This window comes from Choristoneura fumiferana, chromosome 24, assembly GCF_025370935.1.
Source record: "Choristoneura fumiferana chromosome 24, NRCan_CFum_1, whole genome shotgun sequence".
NCBI classification, from domain to species: Eukaryota; Metazoa; Arthropoda; class Insecta; order Lepidoptera; family Tortricidae; genus Choristoneura; species Choristoneura fumiferana.
Window position 1 is genome coordinate 1,232,929 of NC_133495.1, and position 21,159 is coordinate 1,254,087.

General features: G+C 36.7%; 3 protein-coding genes across 4 annotated transcripts in view; 2 read left to right on the forward strand and 1 right to left on the reverse strand.

Moving 5' to 3' along the window:
- Positions 1–4,845, forward strand: part of LOC141441897 (uncharacterized) — a 13,873-nt gene extending 9,028 nt beyond the window's left edge. Inside the window, exons 3-6 of the mRNA XM_074106790.1 lie at positions 258–458; positions 1,625–1,708; positions 2,802–2,878; positions 4,766–4,845. Coding sequence (XP_073962891.1) covers positions 258–458; positions 1,625–1,708; positions 2,802–2,876 — 360 coding nt within the window. The 3' untranslated portion in view covers positions 2,877–2,878; positions 4,766–4,845. The remainder of the gene's footprint in view (positions 1–257; positions 459–1,624; positions 1,709–2,801; positions 2,879–4,765) is intronic.
- Positions 4,846–11,142: 6,297 nt separating this feature from the next.
- On the reverse strand, positions 11,143–16,489 carry kappaB-Ras (NFKB inhibitor interacting Ras like 1). 2 transcript variants are annotated; one of them, XM_074106330.1, is made up of 3 exons: positions 16,014–16,489; positions 14,250–14,419; positions 11,143–13,578 (listed from the first exon to the last, which is right to left on the reverse strand). In XM_074106330.1, exons 1-3 carry the CDS (start codon positions 16,234–16,236, stop codon positions 13,318–13,320), a joined length of 654 nt encoding a protein of 217 aa, XP_073962431.1. In that variant the 5' UTR covers positions 16,237–16,489; the 3' UTR covers positions 11,143–13,317. The 2 variants fall into 2 exon arrangements, with proteins under 2 accessions (XP_073962431.1, XP_073962432.1); XM_074106331.1 differs by having other exon boundaries at positions 16,026–16,488.
- Positions 16,490–17,498: 1,009 nt separating this feature from the next.
- Positions 17,499–20,731, forward strand: Dpm1 (Dolichyl-phosphate mannosyltransferase subunit 1). The gene is made up of 5 exons (XM_074106333.1): positions 17,499–17,665; positions 17,747–17,957; positions 18,262–18,452; positions 18,983–19,066; positions 20,231–20,731. The coding sequence occupies exons 1-5, from the start codon at positions 17,538–17,540 to the stop codon at positions 20,364–20,366; spliced, it is 750 nt and encodes a 249-aa protein (XP_073962434.1). The 5' UTR covers positions 17,499–17,537; the 3' UTR covers positions 20,367–20,731.
- The last annotated feature ends 428 nt before the right edge of the window (positions 20,732–21,159 follow it).

The following is a 21,159-nucleotide window of genomic DNA, read 5'->3' on the forward strand; positions in this document are numbered from 1 at the left end:
TATAGCGGTAGGGGTAGGTGGAACAGGGGGTGATTATTTTCATTGAGCTCTTTATATTTTGATGCCCTTCCATATATTATGATCAAGGTTAGAAGAAAGAATAAAAGACCGAGCACAGTTTACACAAAATCCAAAACTTCTTCCACAAATTTCAATCAACCCATTAAATGATACCTACATACAAGTGCGTCGAAATATCGGTATCTACAGCCATAGCAAGGAAACACGTCTAACTTACTGACAAAATTATTCCCCAGGGTCGCGTAGTCAAGACCCCGTATCCAGACTGGGTGCTGCTCATAGCCCTCTGCATGATCCTGGCCGGAGTGCTGCCCATCCCAGTGGTGCTGCTGCTGAGGCGCTTCCAGTGCCTCGCCTTCGACGTGGACATCCATCAGGGCTCCATCCGCAGGATCGAGACCACTGTGTCCACTAAGGAGATGATGAGCGACCAAGATGTGAGTAGGGGGTGGTGGGGGATGGAATGGTCTTTCGAGTTGGTGTGCCTTTTGTACCTATTTTAGTATTTACAGATATAATTGAATACAGTACTTACCTACAGTACAGTGAGGTAAGAAAATAAAACAAAAAGCAAGGTAGACCACAAGCGGTATTATCGCTTAAAATTAATCTCAACGATTTTGTTGCAGAACTTAATAGGAACGAGCTCTAAATTTTATATATAAAACACCGTCTTTTAAACAAAATAAGTTCCTCTTATTTTAACATTTAAGTACTTTATCTACAAGTACAGTTTCATGCTAGTTCCATGAAAGGAAGCAGGGGTTCCAAAACTACGACATGCAAGCAAGTATACGAAAACTTTCACATGAAACTAAGAAGAAGAAAAACATCTATGATCCGGCTCGAAGGACCATACCGCAATTATTTTCTGTAAATAAAATTCTAATCCTTCATATATGCTAATACCACTAACTTATTATAAATGCTAAGTAAATAAAAAGTAAAACTGTTTTGTTGTTGCTAATGTAAATAATATTTAAAATGTACTGGGAGCTTCAAAACTATACAAGATCCAATCAAAGACTTATCTATGCTCTATGGTCTGTGGAAATCTTGGGACTTTAAATAAAATTTTATTTGAAATCCTATAGTTTAGACGTTTCCAGCCGGTTGTTCAGGCCTTATGGTGATTTTCCACCGGCGAGTCAAGACGAGACGAGAATTGAAATTTGTATGTATTCTCGCGCGCCCGCCGCGAGCCGCCGCGGGCGCCGCCATACAAATTTTAATTCTCGTCTCGCCTCGTCTCCTCTCGCCTCGCCGGTGGAAAATCACTTTTATTGTCTAACGCACTTGGAATCAATCGTTTTCACCACTTTTTTCTGTCACGTGGTTTAAAACGAGGGTAGAAAAGGATGGTGAATGCTATCGTGAACGTCAGCGCATTAGACAATACCTCTGGGAGGCTACTACGAAATTTAAAAATCGAAGTTCGTATCATACCGTCGCTCTCACTCTCGTATTAAATAATATAAGCGAGTGCGGGACGGCAAGATATTAAGTTCGAATTTTGCACTTCGTAGTAGGGCCTGAACGCGACAGTCGCATGACAGTCGCGTCGAGTGTTGCCAGTGCGTGTGTTAGCTTGCGAGTGTGATAGGTGTTGTCGCCGGAGTCAGCTCCACCAGCGCCCGCGCAGCTCTTCGCTGAGGCCGCCACGAGGTTCACCATCGGCGACTTTGATGTAAGTAGCGTAAGAAAAATAAATTTAAAAACTAAAATCAAGTAAATAAAAGTATGATAAAAGCAAGGATCTAGTCTTTGGGAATTAAAGCGACTCAACCCAAAAAAAAGCATAAGAAAAGTCCCTGACAATGTCGCTATTAAGTATAAGTCAACGCACGTAAAAAGAGCTCTGGGTGGCTAGTGGAGGGGATTGTTTGCGCATCTGTCAACTAACAAGCCAATGGCGTGACGGCCGCGCGCGCGCTCCTACGCCCCCTCCCGCGTCCCCCACTGCTCCGCCGCCAATTTGGTCCGTATTTCGCTCACTGCGCAGGCATGTCGCCAGGAGCTCTTATTACGTGCGTTGATTTGTACAGCCAGTAGCAGAAGTGTATGGTTCTGGCGCTTAAAATGATGAACACTCTTTTGCAGTAGAGTCGTGTGTAAATCACTTTGAACACCATAACCGCTATCCACTTCTGCTGCGACTGCGACTGTACTCGTAAGTATAGTGACAAACAGTAACATAACCGATCACAAGTGTGAATAAAATTATAATTGCTGTACTGATTCTAGTATTTCCTCGGGACTTAAGAAGAAATATTTTTCCAAATATCCATGACCATGAAATACAAAAAAAAACATGTCGAAGAAAATAGAACTTTATCCTTTTAGCGAATTAGTCGCTATAAAACAAAAGACGACGTGAATGAATGACTGAGTGACTGAGGAAAGAACTGTACACTTAGTGTAAGTTTCAGTACCCCTTTGTGTAGTGTTTCCATAGAAATTGAGATTTAAACGCGAACGCGATCGAGACGTATTTTGTAACCGAAATTTACACTAAGGGTACTGAAGAGTGAATAAGGTTGCCCTGACTTTTAGGTTCGATAAGCGACACAGAGAATCTAGAAAAGAGGGGAAAGGGGAATGGCTAACATTAAAACCAAAAATAAATATTGTACTGACTTTCAAGTCAGTAGAGTTCAAATAAAGTCATTTTTCGTGGTTCTTTTCTTGGTGTACGTTGCCTGAAATTGCGGTGTTACCCTTCAAACTATTTTCAACGCTCGGTATAACGTTCTGTATGTAAATATCGTCGATCTCCTTAGGGCGCGGACAGCGGCGACGAGCGGCCCAGCAAGCGAGTCTCGGCGAACATCGCGCGCGCTCGCCCCAACAAATAGATGTTTGTGGATACGTATGCTCGTGCTTGTTGCCTGTTGAAGCATGCTTTACTTGTTCCTTTGCACAGGATATAGCTGATAATTTGGTCAATAACACGATCTAATTTTGTTTTTATTTATTTCTTAATCTATACTTACCTTATTCTTACACAGGATATGTTTAATAATTAATTACCTAAATAGTTTTTAATATTTTTTTATTACTTTATTAGTTAGGTATACATATTTTGTTGGTATATGTATACTTAAGGTATTTATAGTATGGGCCATGCTGCCCAAAATAAATAGTTTATTATTATTATTAACAACTGTATTTTCAAATATGCTTAAGAATTTATTTTCAATTAATTTCACCGGGTTCCGGACTACCCCACCAATATATTTTTTGTAAAAAAATAATAAAATAGTAGATTTTTTTATTGACTGCACTGCACTGCACTTGCATTTTAAGGGCGGTTTCAGACTAGCGTTTTAGTATGTTCGTGTACGGCACGGACTAAACCGAACATGCGCGTGCGCCTCATCCCTGCGTGTTCAACACTCGAAGAAAACTAAACCGCACCTGAGAGCCTACTACGAAATTCCAAAATCGAAGTTCGTATCGTACCGTCCCTCTCACTCTCGTATTAAATAGTATAAGTGTCAGAGGGACACGAACTTTGATTTTCGAATTTCAGAGTAGCCCCGCTGTACGAACTTCCAAAAACGAGCGTATAGGCGCGAATAGAACGCTATTCTGCAGAATCCGCCCTACCCAACCTGCATAACTGCACTAAATTCCAACTCAATGAAGGTTTCTTGACAGGCGAAATATCGCTAGATGGCGTTAGTATTGAGTGGTCCGTTTGAAGTTATAGTCTTAAGCTGCGTACGGACAGCGCGTAGATTGGTACGCGTACGCGTAGTCGGTTACGCGTGTCCTGGAACGCCATGTCCGTACGTGCAGCTACGCGTACACTCTTGGAGAACGCGTGCCGCATAAACTGACTCGAGAATCGCGGGTTGGTCTTTGGCCGCGCGTCAAAGAGGACGCGCTCGTTCTGGTACGCGATATTTAGACGGCAAAAATGGATAAAGCTCTGGAGTTCGTAAGCTCGTAGCGCTATGGATCGATTAAGCTCCCATTTAGGTTCGCGGCGGTCCGCACAGGAGCTGTACGCTGTACCCGTATCCAATGTACGCGTAAACACACGCGGAACCGACTACGCGTACCAATGTACGCGCTGTTCGTACGCAGCTTTATGCGATTAGCTCATTTAGTTATTTAACCGCATACTTGCTTGCTGTTTAAGATCGCGGGATCGTGATGCGGAAAGCACAAGACCGGTCCTGAGTGGAGAGCCTTGGGAAGGGCCTACGTCCAGTGGTGGACGTCTATCGGCTGACATGATGATGATGAAACTTGCTGCGATAAGCTCATTTAGTTATTTATGCCATGCACGAAGATGCGTGATTTGACAAAATTAGACAAAATTTATCGTGAATGACTCTACCTATAACAAACGTGACGCAATTGTCAAAGTTGTCGAACGGACCTCACGATACTGCTGGGCTACTACGAGACTCGAAACTCGAAGTTCGTGTCGTGCGATCCCTTTCACACTTATACTATTAAATTCGAGAGCGAGAGGGACGGTACAATACGAACTTCGAGTTTCGAGTTTCGTAGTAGCCCAGCTGCGGGGCTACTCCGAAATTCGAAAATCGAAGTTCGTGTCGTTCTGGACATTACGGTACGATAAGAACTTCGATTTTCGAATTTCCCTCGAAAGGCCCTCTGTCACAGAAACCCTCATTCGATTACCAATTACCATACATTGCCTACATTAACAAACGCAAAGGAACATCGAAAGTTTAACAGAAGGTTGTAAAAACATTTTTTTTTGTAGTCGGACTCCGAAGACGCCCACCCTCGGGGCTTCGAGTCCAGCAGCGACGAAGAGGTCATCAGCACGAGGGGCCGCCTCGCCATGAGGGCCGGCCGCCCGACCAGCTTCCACATGGACGTCGTCGAGTGATAAACTTGTTAGGCTGGTGGATGTACTCAGGCCCTATAATACTACGAAGTGCGAAATTCGAACTTCGTATCTTGGCGTCCCGCTGACGCTTGTATTATTTAATACGAGAGTGAAAGGGACGGTACGAAACGAACTTCGATTTTCGAATTTCGTAGTGACTACGGCGTACCAATGTACGCGCTGTCCGTACGCAGCTTTACAAAGTCTCATCAGATGGGTAAAGGTTAAAAAATACCAATAACATACCTACTCTTGGTACTTATTTATTCACGCTCCAACACAAAGAACAAGATCAAATTCCAACAAAATAAAATAACTTGAGTGCATCCGTCTAACCTGACCCTTATTTTGGAATTCACATGTATTTTATTTACATGCTAATTTCCTTTACTAATTTATTATATTAGATGTAAGTTTTAATGTTTGTGACACTAAAAATGCTATGCGATGCGATGCAATGCAATGTTTGTATTTATGAGGTGGTAACGATCCCTTCCTAACCGACATCAAAAAAGGAGGTTATCAGTTCCGCTGTATTTTTTATCTGTACCATCCAACGTGGAGCGTTTGAGTGCTATAGGGCCCACCGATTATTGCTGATTCCACCACCACACAGACTCACAACCACAGCCACCATCTCGTACGCACCATTCTATAATATGAGTTACCTACTTATAGGTACGCCGTTACAAATTATGATTTAAAAAAAAGTCCGGACATTGCATTGTGGAGCAAAGCACCGCATTCCTTGGTGGCTGAGTTGCCAATGGTTTAACAGCTAAGTCGTTACTTTACTAGTCAAGAAATTGTTGAACTGTGCACACAGAGTCGCGCCAACAGCAATCAAATGTCTGTATTTGATGAAGGAGGAAGTTTATTAATTACCTACCTACTTAGACACTGCAATTAGAATGTTGATGTTAAGTTATTATATCTATCTAATCAGTATTGTTACTTGTACTATTATCTATTCTGTGGTATGTACGCGAATAATTCAGGCGCATAAGCAATTTAATTGAGTCAACCTCTAAAAAGGAAATATAAAGCTGGAAACACGTACAAACCCTTATTATGGCATTTTTAACTCGTCTCAAAACTACGCAGTTATTACTGCTTAAAAATACATTCAGGGTTCCCCAGAATTCCCGCGGGATAAAGAATCAGGAGAAAAACGAGAATGCTTAGTCATGTGCGCTCTACGCGCTATATTTCAAAATGGTTGAACTAAACTCTAAAACTTTGTTAATTTTGTAAATCTTCTTTGCGAACTACTATCCGTTAGAGTAGTGTTATGTTTTAAGGCATTGAATACACCTTTATTTCAACAAACATAATATAGTATAAAAAGAAACGATAACAATTACATAGATGTAATTTAATTTATGTTTCAATGTGTTTATTTTGAAATGGATCCCACTAACGCGCTGCGGCTGTGTTTTGCCCAATTTATACTATTCGATATTTATTATTGCTTTTTCTTTCTTTCTGTGTATCGATTGTGTATGTTTCTCTCTCTAAAAAAAAAACAATAGGAAATGCGATTTTTTGAAAAAAAAAACTGACATGACTTTTGACCTTGAATATCTTAAGATGTTGACCCGAGACTTTTGAGCGAATTTAGAATGCCATACAATAAAGCTCTATAATGAGTTTCCAGACTCTTAACTCTCAATAATGGCTGGTTCAAATTTTGATACTTAGGTACTGCTCAAAAAATGTATATTGTGTTTGACTTGTTAATGGAATTTATGTCAATAAAAATAATAATAGGCCATCAGGCATGTTCAAGACATTGTGATATCAAAACTTGCAAGAAACAAGGATAGGTAAAATAAAACGACTGACCTATTATATGTATTGTACAATGTTATTGTAGGTCTAGGGGCAGCCTAGGTACTTAAAGTGAGTGCGAGGAGCGCTACCGTCCTGAACGCACACCTTTGAGAAAGATCTTCCGTAAAGATCGTTTGCGTTAAAATCTCAATTTGTATGGAAACACGAACGTCGCAAACGTTCCGTTAGAGGCGCTGTTCGTGTTTCCATATAAATTGAGAATTTAGTAACCGAAAACTTACACTAAGGGCACTGACTAATCGTGAGTTGAACCGTTTACTTGTTGTAATTTTCAAAACGTCTTACGGAGCTTAAGTAATATTATATTCTTAATTATTCGCATCAGAAACACATCATAATATCGTGAAACATCTGTAATAAAATAAAGTTAATAATAAACTCGGTCGAATCCTGTGTGCACCTAGCCTTGTTAGGTCTATTAGGCTCTAAAACTTAATGATTAGCGTTGATTAGCTACTAAATTAAAGCACTGATTCTTAGATCAGGATGAATGTTGAGTACTTAGTCTTAAACAACAATATACATCGCATCAACTCAACTTGCTGACAAGACGCAGTGGGAGCAAAACTCAAGTGAATTTATTACTACTAAACAAAAAAAATCTAGTATCTATGTTTCGTTGATGACAATTGCTATTTGTTGCATATGTAAACTACGTTATTTTTGATACAAAGATACGTACTTAATTTAAACAATTAAAGAAACATTTTTTGGAAAGTCTGGATTCCATTTTCGATCAATGACACTAAGAAGACAATTCTAACAAGGTAACGGCTAGGTTACGTTGTTCTGTGTTGGAGTTTCGGTCTAGGTTTCGTCTCCATCATCAAATCAGGTCGATGGTACCATATTATTTTCATCAGAACTACCTACGCAGACGAGAATTAGCACATTAAATTCTAAAAAACAATTTCACGGCAAGGTGTCCATCGAATACTCGTACCCTTTGACATAAATTGTTTTGGCGTCTTAGAAAAAGATGTCACGTTGCTATTAAAATTGGAAATATTTATACTGTTGTCTTGTTAGCGAGCTCAATATTCTATATAATAACATGATTATATATCGAAACAAAACAGGAAATAATAACGTTATCTTCGCGGTTAGATTAGCGTAGTTAAATAGGTTTAAGAGGATCAGCGATGCTAGTTCGTTAATTAGGTAGGTCTAGGCGTAGAACGCACACATTATCATGGAGGGGTGGACTGGTTCTGGTGGAAAACTTCTTACCTATCATCAACAATCAAATATTTTGACTTATCGCTTTTAACTTTGATGAATTATAACAGGGTTTTAACCACACAACCCTCAATATATTTATAACTATTGTAGAAAGGACACAATACCTACTGCACCACCTGCAAATGACACGTAGATTGAGATTCTATAAACTATGACACCTATGCTAAAGACAACTAATTATACAGAAGGATTCGGAATACGTGAACTTTCCAACCCAGTACATTACATACACCTACACAAGTCGTGTACAAATGGTTGTTTTTCAATGAACTTGCTGTAGTGTTATCAACTCATACCTTTGAAAAAAAAAGAAATCGCTTAAGTTACTGCTATGAAATGAGAGCCTAATAAATAGAGTGGGTTCTGATCACGTCAGAATCCTGTATAATTTATTACTGCACTAGTGTCCGATCGAGGTTTTGGCATAAAAATCATGTTTTGTATAAATACAAGGATCCCGCTAGGCTAATCGGCTGAAGAACATTATCTTTAATGGTTTGTCCATTAACTGGTATAAAACATAAAATAAAGTTGCATTGCAATGCAAAAACTACTGCATATACTTACTTACTCCAGCCTTTTAGTGTTGCGCCGTGCAAAATATTTAACTGCCTTTTAGCGACCTTTATGCCTTACTATAGGTATAAAACTTGAGGATACGTACTTTTAAAATCTTGACTTTAGTTAATTAAGGGCAGAACGGGTAAACGAGTACATACAAATTACCAGTCCAGACCAGTCTATCTCTGTGTTGTAAAGGTGAAAATCGCTGTATACTTAAATTAAGTAAAAATCGTTTTAGCAGCTACGCCAGTCCTCCTCTAAGGGGGATATTCCAAAACAGGTGTTACCAGCTTTTTAAATATTTATATGTGATGCAAAGAGTTCCAAAGATGTTTATAGTTGAGATTCTTAACTACTTAATTATCTAAATTTGAAAATATATTAGCAGATTTATTCGTTTCTTTATAAGTACCTAAGTCATTTTCGATTTTTATTAAACAAATTATATTAGCAAGAAATATTGACGGTTTACGATTTCTTTTTAATTTAGTCGCTATTTTTATTATGTTTTGATATGTAAACTAATAAATAGTAGGTATGATTTAATTTTTTGATCAAGCGCGGTTGGGTAGTGTACCTACGAAACCCGTGTACATGTATATCGCATCGAAACAGCAAAAAAGTTTCGCATTATTTGGAAATTAAATATGTTTTTAAATTACATTAGGTATTTACAGTTTTAATGATTAAGATTTTTAAACTATTTATTTGCATTGCGTCACTTTTATTTGCAATAAGAGACTTTGTTTTCAAAATTTTGATACATTATTTGAACACTGTGTTATAAATTAGTCCAGAATATTTCAACGGATGGTTGGGCTAGTTCCACTGAACACTGTAAAGACTTTTCGGAATTTTCGATTGAAAATATAGTCACCATTTGAACATCGATCAATTATGGAAAAATTCATCGACTGCTTAATAGCAGCATGATTGACTAATCATCTTAAAATTACATGTGTGTAATGTGATGCGATGTATTTTTTTAATGCAACCTACATCGTGCAACCAACCTTGTTTTTTACCTGGATCCAGCTCAACGCGACCTTAAGAACATTATGTTATAATTATTAGATAGCTTCGGGATATTATCCCACCTAGCGTAGCGAAACTGACTATTAAAATATTGTAATTACATTTTGAAAATGCAGACCTAATAAATTATTGCCATCAGCTGTGTGTATTTTACTACCTAATTTTTCCTAACTTACGACCATTGGTGTACGCCAGGGTTGCACGGGATAATTATTAAGATAATTATCAATGATAATAATATCTATAACTGCGGATTGTATTACGCATTTAAGCGTAAAATCTTGTGTTGTATCCAAGTTATATTCAAACACAAGAAGTGTAACAACGAAAAATATTTTATTCGGACAGTAACCGGATAATTATCTGATATTTAGCAGATTATTTCAGATAATTATTGCATCTTTTCACAATGAGGGTTTTCACAGAGGCGAAATATCGCTAGATGGCGTTAGTATCGTGAGATCCGTTTGACGTTTGCTCGTGAATTGTTAAGGCTGGTTTATCTCTCCGCACAGGCTTTTTATATGAGTTTCCTATCCGCAAGGACGGTCGTCCGTACGGACGGACCCCTCCGTATTACTCTAAAACGCTCCCAGGAAGCTCATATAGATCAGCCTGTGCGGAGCGATCCGTACTGACGGTACGCGTGACACTAAAACCAGCCTATAAAACTAAATGAGCTAATCGCACGCAAGCAAACGTCAAATGGCCCCTAACGATACTAACGCCATCTAGCGAGATTTCTCCTCTGTGCAAACCATCATTACTTAATTTCGCAATGATTTCTTTGGCAGATTGCATGGAATGTCAATATGGCATTTGTTCTACCTTAGTAGGTGCGTGATTCAGTCTCTTAGACCGTACGCACCTGCTATTGTCACTACTTTAAAAAACTCGTACCTCAAAATAGATAATTTTTCTATGTAAACTTTATGAACATTACGTCAAGGTTCAATTTTGTTGACATATTGATTTTAGATACGAGATTTTTTCAAAGTAGGTAGGTAGTTACGATATAGTCTGTTAGCCAAGAGTTGAAAAGGTTTTGACGCTTTATAACAGATTCGAAAAACGCCAGATTCGCGGAACGCCAGATTCGCAAAACGCCAGATTCGCATAATGCCAGATTTTCAGATTTGCAGTATACCAGATTCGCAGAACGCCAGATTCGCAGAATGCCAGATTCGCACAATCATCAACCCGGCCTATAAACGTACCACTGCTAGGCACAGGCCTGCGAATCTGGCGTTCTGCGAATCTGGTGTTCTGCGAATCTGGTACTATGCGAATCTGGCATTCTGCGAATCTGGTATACTGCGAATCTGAAAATCTGGCATTATGCGAATCTGCAGGGCTACTACGAAACTCGAAATTCGTGTCGTGCGGTCCCTCTGACACTTATACTATTTAATACGAGAGCGAGAGGGACGGTACAGTACGATACGAACCGAAATTTTTAAAAATATATAATATATATATTATAGTTTAATAATAACAAAATTACCTAGAAATTTAATTTCGATTTTTGAATGGGTGAAAAAAAAACGCAAACATGAAACAAAACACTATATTGATAATAAATTAAATTCAAACTGAATATTAGGTACTATCTAAATCCATAATTTATTAAGTTTAATATATTAGGAATGTTATCCTATTCCTAAAGCGCTTCAACATTTTAAAGCCATTTGCTAGAGAGACTACTAATAGAGTTTTTTAAGGAAACAATAAATACATTAAAAAATACTTTTCTTCGAATAACTTTGACGAATAATACCAACCATGTCAGTCGGTGCTTAAAACTCAGTCTATGAAAATAACAAGTCACTTTTGGATGGTGGTTTTATTTTGGATAGAACACCACAGAAGCATTAATTAGTAGCTGTTGCCCGCATTCGTTTATTGCTATCCCGCGGGAACTATGTAATTTTCCGGGATAAAAAGTATCCTAGGTGTTAATCTAGGTAATTACTATCTGTGTGCCAAATTTCATCCAAATCCGTTTAGCCGTTATTGCATGATTGTGTAACAAACATCCAAACCTCATCCAAATTTTCTCATTCATAATATTACTAGCTGTTGTAAAGTACGTTTCTAGTAGATCTCCATAATATTATTGGAAGATATAAAGATAATACTAATTAAGCAAAATCTTGAACTAGAATTTAGAATTGTGAAAACAAATATTGCACTAATACTCTTACAAGCTAAAATTCATTTAAGTACATTAAAATATACTTATTTCTAGCAAAGCAATTAACTATTAAACTAAGCAATACCGTCGTTGCGACTGGTACACTGGAAAGCTAGCAGACCGCAAAAATAATTAAAAAAATCGAATATCATACATAATATGGTATTTGACAACTCCTGATTTTGCCATATCTTAATATTATTTTGAAAATATAGATAAACAGATAGTGTTTAGCGAAGAGAAAATTTAAATCGGTTGAAAATTGGATTTAAAGTGATTTTTTAAAAATCTATATACCTCTCTTTCTCAAACGCTTTTCTCTATGCAGCAAGTATGGCGGTACTGGCGTGTGACGTCACATGCCAGTATGTCTTTCTCTGTCTAATCTTGAATTTCAAACCTTTATAACTTTGTTATTTGTAATGGTAGCTTAAATTTTTTTTTTCTATTCGATAACAGGCATTGTGTAGTTTTAAATTATAAAACATATATAAAATAGTCAAATACCGTATTAATTAAACATTGAGTATGAATGAAAGCATGAATATTATTAGAACACTCGCAAAAAACTGAAAAAGTACTTTTTTAAGTCAAAATTGTTTATTATAAAATAAGTTTCATAAATAAATATTTTCGGTAAGCTTAAGCTGCTTAGGTAGGTTCACTTTATTTTTTCGGTCTGGCAGCACTCCCTCACTCCCTGATTAGGTTTAAATGAGCCTTCCCCTATCTGTGGGGTAATTAGTTTCACTACATTATTTTAATATTGATTATTCAAACCTATGCCCCTAAATTCCCATTTTTTGATGATATTGATGACAAAATCGAAATTAATAAATACCGAAAATATTAGGGGCTGATTTAACTAAAACTTAGCAGAGAATATAAAAAAAAACTAGTGAGATTTCATAAGAACGCTAATCAAAATACATATTTACAATTGATACCACAAGCAAAAATGCATTGTATAATAAAATTAGGTACCTACATCATAAGATAAACAGAAAAGTACTGGCATTTTAGATGACATTTCACTTGAAAAACATAGTTTTATCACCAAATAAAAGTACATAAGTACATTTGTTATAATCTAAATCTCTTCCTAAGACAGATCTGTAACAATACTTTTATTATTAATACCCATAATTTTTAAACAAATTTAAAATCTGATGACGTTTTGATGAAATCTTGGCGGAAACCAGAATCAACGGTTTTTTAGAGCCCAAACAGACAGAGCGGTCCAGAATTCCGAGTAATTTAACTTATTTGTCGTATTTTTTCCGAGTTCATACATCTCTAGTTTGTCTGCCTGTGTGCGTTATCGTTATGACAACTATGTACCGAAAATTTTAGAGAACGCAGAACTCGGAACTCCAGATCGCTTTCTGTCTGCATAAGCTCTTAAATTACCAGGATTTTACCTCGATATTTAGTCTGTGGAACGATCATTTCCCGCCAAAATCATGACAGCTATCAAAGTTGCCACACCAAATTATGGTTGATAGCAAAAAGGGCATAGATTGAAAATGTAATGTTACATAGCGTCACTTTTGTTATTTTTTTGAGTTAGCTTACTTAGCGTACTAAGTTGTGGGAAGGCAGTTTTATTTTGTACCGGATTGAGTTTGGAAGTCAAGAATATGAAAGGTTCGTAGAGTGAGGGTCTGTCCATGGCTGTTACCTCGAAATGTCGGACTTTCTCTCTGGAGCACCAGTTGGCGGCTTTTGAGCAGGTGTTTTCAAGGCTGTTAACATCGTCTGGGCCCGTACGGTTTCCTATTACCAACATTACGACCTGTAATAATGAAACAAAATGATTGATTTAGATGCTACGTCAATGAAAACCACAATGTAATACGGTATTTGACTATTTTGTATATGTTTTATAAATTAAAACTACACAATGCCTGTTATCGAATAGAGAAACAATTTTTAAGCTACCTTTACAAATAACAAAGTTATAAAGGTTTGAAAATCAAGATTAGATAGAGAAAGACATAATGGCATGTGACGTCACACGCCAGTACCGCCATACTTGCTGCATAGAGAAAACCGTTTGAGAAAGAGACAGGTATATAGATTTTTCAAAAAATCACTATAAATCCAATTTTCAACCGATTTAAGTTTTCTCTTCACTAAACATTGTCTGTACATCTATATTTTCATAATAATATTAAAATATGGCAAATTCAGGTTGTCAAATGCCGTATTTTTGGGAATTCGCACAGGAATTTTGTAAAATCTCGGAATTTCAATTCAACTGCTGTATCTAACGATTCCCGCGTGCGAAGCCTTTTGTAACTTTTTTTACTTTGACATATTGGAGGAACCATCAATACTATCAATAGAGCCATGCATTAAACAGATAAAAATTTCTAAGTGAAATCAACTCTGAACTAATACTTTCAATGAGTATGTAACTGAGGAACAATATTTAAAAAAAAAACATCAACAAAGCGAACAAACCTCTTTCTTATCTTTATTCCTATCAATGTCTTTTTTCAAGTACATGAGCACATCCAGTGACTCCGGCTTGGTTGTGTCGTACACCATCACATAGCCCTCCGCGAAGCCGAGGTACTGACGCTGGAGCACTTGGTTCGCTGTCAGCTGCATTGTTGGGGATTGAGGAGGTCCTGTAATAGAAAAAATTAAAATGAGTTGGTGGATTACCTTCTTGGAATGTTGTGAATATTTGCATCCACATCCACAACCAGGATGATTCCAATTAGGGTTTCGTCATAATTAATAATTTGTCAACCTGCCAAATAATCAATACAGAACTTTAAGTAATTTATGGAAATTTCCACGGAAATTTTACAAAATCCCGGAATATACACACACACATAATATTGATGCTTGAAAGTAGAAATTGACTAAGCGACATTTTTTAAGAGTTATATGTATACATGTTTAGAAACAGTAAAATTTACTTTTTTTTCACTAACTTTTACAAAGTTAAAGTCAAAATACCTTTATTCAATTTATGCTTTAACAAGCACTTATGAATGTCAAAAAAAATCTACCACCAGTTACTCTGTTGAGAAGAATCCGGCAAGAAACTCAATAAGGTATATTTTTTTTTAAACAGATTTAAAAAATGTTGCTTGGTCAATTTCCCTTTCAAGCAAGGATATATAATATATTATTATATTATTATGTGTGTATATATTAGGGATGCTATGGATATAAAATTTCGGATGTGGACATGGATATGGATATATGTCAAACATAATACCGGTTTCGGTTACAGATATTGGATTTTTAAGGAAGTGTAAAACTAAAATACAAATAGGAATAAATAAAAATACAATAAAAGTTACAAAAAAATCAACTTAAACCTATACTTACAAACTAAGGCTTAAACACCTACTTGTATAATTTTGTATTTTTTTATTGTATTTTTATTTATTTTCTTTTGTACAATAAAGAGTGCTTTCTAATAAGAATATAAATGACTTGACTTTAATTTTACTGTAATGTTACGAGTCATAACGCAAATTACGACTTAGCAATAGAAAAATAATAGAAAGAAAGAAAGAAAATATTTAATTGCCAACAGTACAAACAATGCAAGACAACAATATAACCAATACAAGATAGTAGTCTGTCCTGCGGCAAAAGGAGCAAACAATAGATGCAGAAGACGCGCGCTTCACGGGATTTTGGATATCCGATAGTTTCGGCTTCATAACTTGATATTATTATTATGTCTTTGCACGCGTAAGTCATTAGATACAGCAGTTGAAATTCTGGGATTTTGCAAAAACCCCATGGAAAGCCCCGAAAAATACTTAGACATCCTGTACTGATTGTTTGACAGGTTGACAAATTATTAATTATGACGAAACACTAATTGGAATCATTCTATATATGCAGCATGGCGTCAAATTCATGTCAACTGCATCAAAAGTATGGGCTCTGTCCACAACAACAAATTAAATAAAAGCTTGCAAAAATTCAGCATTCATCAGTACTATGGTCTATATATCTACCTATTCCTGTCCTGAGTGCATATGTGCGTACTTTAGTGGATACAAATTCTTTTCTTTTGAAATTGTAGGGTCAATTGGGATGCATGCATTTCATGTGACCCGATTATTATTTTTTCTCCTTTTATTAGAAAAACTAAAATTGCTACATGATATTAATATTAATAGATTATGCATTATTTTAAGTTTACAGTTAGGTACTGAGTGATTATTAAATAAAAAAATATTTTATAAAAACCTTTAAACTCGCCTGTAAGCGGAGGCTCGAGTCCTGCTGTGTCGTAGAAACAAACGCGCTCCTTCGTTCCCCTGTCGGTCTCAATGTTGGCGACGTAAATGTCTTCTATCGTAGGGTAAAAATGAGTCTTCAGATTCACATTCCCATAAATCAACTGTTCCAGAATAGCCGTTTTACCAACTCCTTTCATCCCGCAGATCACGACTTTACAAGTTTTACCCATTTTAAAATAAAAATGAAATGAATATCATAGAATAATTGGATCTACTTGTCCACGTATTACTTTCACTTTTATGCCATATTTTAAGCTGAGTTAGGTGTTTCATACGAGGTTACAATTCCGCAAAATTGGGTATAATACTTTTTATTGTATTTATCTTATTGTAGTTCATATGGAAGTTAACAAATTTGGCTAAATAAATAAATAAACATCTTTGGATCAGGATGATGAGATGTCAGGTGACTGACTGACACTGACAGTGACAACTTTTTTTAATGACTTGTTTCATTTATCGCAGTTTTATTCGTGACTGAGACAGAAAACAAAAGAAAAACACTAAGATGTCGTAGAGTTCATATAACAAAAAAAATTTTTCATCACACTTGCTCGTAAACAGTGTCGTAACATGCAGGCTACCTTAGTTGCAACCCCCCAAATAAAACCCTCGACCTTAATGTGCTTGTCATGAAACTCGTGGTCTGTAAATGAGTCGTTGCGCGTACACATTTTCATATTTTTCATGTCATGAAGCCCAAGGTCGTAAATGAGTCGGTGCCGTACTGATGGCGCCGCGCCGTGCCGCGTGCCCGTGTGCGCGCTGCTGCATGCAGCACTACATGCACCACATGCACACGCACGTTGCGGCGCATGCCGAGGGAGGTTGAGGCGACGCTGCCAAGAGCACAGCCTAAGGTATCGCCAATATTTGGTAGAACTATATTTTTTCTTTTACAAATATAAAATTTTACTTGCAAATGTGATGATAAACATTGTATGTCGCATGGGCGGTACTAGAATTACGAACTTCGACTCATTAAAGCCCTCAGTCTTCGACTTCGGGCTTCTAATAGACTCTCGTTCGTAATTACTTATTTACCGCCCCTAAGACACAATGTACTATTACTATACGTATTAAAAATTATATTATTGGCCGCACCTTTTGTTTTGTTTCGTTCGTTTGGACAACTATACTAGGTTCGGATAGGTATTTAACTAAGTGTAAATAAAACAACGTCAATTGGTGACTTAAATGTTGAAATTCCCCCATTCAACATTGACATTTCTGTATTGAAATACACTAGTCTAGTTTGTATTACAATGATAGATAAGTAAAATGTTTAAAATCCTCGAATGATCCAAATCTGGCAGCTGAACTTTTAACTATCTAAACCGCCATTAAGGGGAATAATAATATATTATTATGACAGGGTATTGACACATACACATTTGACATTGAGGACAGTGACAGTTTCTACATAGGTACTTATACTCTTTGGACAGTTTATTGTGATAAGATAAATAGGATGGCTGCCACGGCTTTGGATTCTGAAATCATGAAAAGCGATAAATATTCGATTCTTTTGCCCACATACAACGAGAGAGAAAATTTGCCGATTATAATATGGCTTATTATGAAATATTTGGATAATAGGTAAACCCCTGTGACTCAAACTGCTGTACAAATCATTGCAGTCCATTACTTTTTTACGTGATTTTTCGCCTTTATTTGCAGTGGGTACGATTTTGAAGTAATAGTAATTGACGATGGAAGCCCCGATGGTACATTAGATGTAGCAAAGCAGCTGCAAAAACTCTATGGGTCGAGTAAAATCGTGCTTCGCCCTCGAGAGAAGAAGCTTGGTTTAGGCACTGCTTACATGCACGGGATTAAGCATGCTACCGGCAACTTTATCATCATAATGGACGCTGATTTAAGTCACCATGTAAGTTTCTACATGCATTTGAAAAGATATATTTGTAATTTAGTATTACAGTCAAGACTGTTTACAGCAACAGCAGTTATAATGATATATAGGATGTAACTGTAGTTTATGTACACTAGCCCTTATTATAATGCTCAGCTGCTCTCACAACAGTAACAACTAAAAAAAAAGTTTCAACACAATCTTATAAACCAAAATAACACTGATTATAATAACCAACCATATTTAACAACAAAATATTGCAGTCCCTTCGATGTTGTTATAAACAGTTCTGTCTGTACTAATGAAACAAAATTATTTTTAGCCCAAATTCATCCCGAACATGATAGAACTTCAACAAGAGCATGATTTCGACATAGTTTCTGGCACACGCTACAAAGATGGTGGTGGTGTGTATGGATGGGACTTCAAACGGAAACTCATCTCTCGTGGAGCCAACTTTGTCACACAAACTCTATTGAGACCAGGAGCTTCAGATTTGACTGGGTCGTTCAGGTACCTACCTAATTAAACATTCTATTCTTTATAATAAAAAAAAAATCATTTGTAGATATTTAAAAAAAAATTGAAACAAAATCCCATGACTACAGATTTCCAAAGGTATTTAATTATTCACGTGCGTTAACATTGTACTTGCATACAATGAAGAATTTCATAAATAATAGTTAAGCTATAGTGATAGATCATTTTAATCACAATAACATTCTGTTTTCTGTATCGCTTACTATGTCTGGTGTACAATAAAGAGTCTTTGTATTGTAACATTTTTAACTAACATTTAAACAACAGTTAAAATGAGAGTGTAACTTGCCATGCATTGTAAACCTGCAATCTAACTCACTGCACTTGTTTGTATTTCTCTTCTACCCACTTTGATTTTGTTAGCATGATAGTTTACGCATGTTCATTTAGTTCTTAAGAAAAATATGTTTTCTCAGTAAAAGTGATTGTAAATCTTATGAGAAATAAATAATCTTAAACCTAAACTACTGCATTGCTTTAACTTTTTGGCTTTTGTGTTTCAGATTGTACAAGAAGGACATATTGCAGAAACTCATTGACAGTTGTGTTTCCAAAGGCTATGTGTTCCAAATGGAGATGATTATCAGGTTAGTAAGCTATTATTTGAGGTGTAGATATATAATATGTTAAAACTTGTTATTTGTGTGTGTCATGTATTTTTTTTTCAATCTTGCTGTGCCAATTCTACATATGTAGTTGTGTTAATCCTCTTAATTTCATCATATAGACTACTGCCATAAATTGGGAAGATACAGTTAAAGAAACTAAATCGCGTACCAGGGTGGAAACTTTGTGCTACTGATCTCTTATTGACCTTCCATGCACTGCCAAAGAAATCTTAGGGATATTGGTTATGAAAAGGAAAGTATTTTTTCTCTCTTTTCAAAATTATTTCCTTGCTGCTGTCAAACTGTTGGCGTTCTGCCGTATCCACCGCAACCCTGTCATCGCAACTGGCATTGGCCCAAGCCCTAAGGCCGCAATTAATAATAATAATACGCGATTCAGTTTCATCAACTGCACCTGTATAAAAAAAACTGTTTATTCTGTCTGTTACATTATCAGAAAATAGTGGAGACGTCCTTTCTTTTGTAAATCAAACAAAAATGTAAAGTTAGGGTGTGGCGTGGCGTCACACTCGCGTGTTAGATGTGACGTCACACGGAACTAATCGGCTATCCCACTAATATTATAAATGAGAAAGTTTGTAAGTCTGTTTGTTTATTTGTTACTTCATCACGTCTAAATGACTGAATTGATTTTGATTAAATTCGGTATACAAATAGTTTGAGTCCCGGAGAAGGACATAGGATAGTTTTTATCCCGGAAAATTGCATAGTTCCCGCGGGATAGCGATAAACGAATTCTGCACGGACGGAGTCGCGGGTAACGGCTAGTAAGACCATAATTTTTGTTTAATTGATAAAAAATAAATATGTAGGTTTCTGATATTTTTTGAAAATGTAACTGAAGGACATTATTATGTTTTTAAGAATCTAGCCTATTTTTGCATGTAGAAAAAGACCGTTCACCCTACTTTGGCATCGGCTCCATTGAGGCGGAGACAAGCGGAGCGGAGAGAAGATGTGTAGGATCGACCAATCATAGTAGTTCTTTGACATCCACATCTCGCCGACGAGATGAGAGAGATGTAATATGATTGGTTGATCCCTACACGTCTCCTCTCCGCCTCAGTGGACCTGCAGTCTAAAATTGAGAAAAATGTTCATATTTCGGATTTTTTGTTTTAGAGCCCGGCAACTGGATTATACCGTAGGAGAAGTGCCAATAACCTTCGTGGACCGCGTGTACGGGGAGTCCAAACTCGGTGGTTCGGAGATCGTCCAGTTCGCTAAGGCACTACTCTACTTATTTGCTACAACGTGATTTACAACATCCTAAAGTCCACGGAATAATGTGACTTAAAGCCTCAACATTAATTAATTGACTTCATTTTCTAAACATAAATTTCACCATTTGTCAATAAATCAGTTTTTAATGGGTTTTTTTTACCTTGTCTTGTGTGGGACAAATCTAGTAATTAAAAGACCTTTTATCTCCTTGCTGTGGATCGATCGATCTGAAATCTGTACAGTCACCTGCATTATTATTTGCCACAGCAGAGCATGCAAAAATATCTTTTCTACCAGCCTTAGAAGTAGAGTTGTATCAGACATGTTTATGCCTCTGGTTTTATGACAAAGTGAAATTTTGGTTTAGTTTTTTTTTTTATTAAACGTTATCAAATTTCATTCTGATTATTAAACAGTGGAAGGAAAGTAACCATACTTACATACTTCGAATTTCATGCATTTGTCAAGCAAACAATGTGTATGTATAATTACCAAAATTAGAAAGATTATTTGTTTATTAAATATATGTGCGCGTGTTGCAGCAGCCGCTGAGTCGCGTTGCTCCGAAACATGTCGAGCTAAACTCGATTTAAGACGTGAGTTATCCGGGTCATTATATCTAATATGAGTGAGTCTCACGGTAGTTTCATGTTCAAAATTATTTGTTTACTAAAATACTTGCGTCGTCACTACATTCTTTTAAATGGAGTATATGCGCAGATGTTATTTTTACAAGGCCAACACCAACAGTCTTCAAGAGCCTGAAAGGTTTTTGAATGGCACACACTACCGGATTACGTAACGTTTGTTCAGAGGTCCAGCAGGGC

Bases quoted from the DNA above. Each gene is read 5' to 3' on its own strand.
- Dpm1 (XM_074106333.1), top strand. From the start codon at position 17,538: ATGGCTGCCACGGCTTTGGATTCTGAAATCATGAAAAGCGATAAATAT. The intron at 17,958-18,261 runs GTAAGTTTCTAC...AATTATTTTTAG, and splicing joins ACGCTGATTTAAGTCACCAT to CCCAAATTCATCCCGAACAT. The intron at 18,453-18,982 runs GTACCTACCTAA...TTTGTGTTTCAG, and splicing joins GATTTGACTGGGTCGTTCAG to ATTGTACAAGAAGGACATAT.
- kappaB-Ras (XM_074106330.1), bottom strand. From the start codon at position 16,236: ATGGGTAAAACTTGTAAAGTCGTGATCTGCGGGATGAAAGGAGTTGGT. The intron at 14,420-16,013 runs GTTTTTATAAAA...TTTCTATTACAG, and splicing joins GCTTACAGGCGAGTTTAAAG to GACCTCCTCAATCCCCAACA. The intron at 13,579-14,249 runs GTTTGTTCGCTT...TCATTATTACAG, and splicing joins GGAATAAAGATAAGAAAGAG to GTCGTAATGTTGGTAATAGG.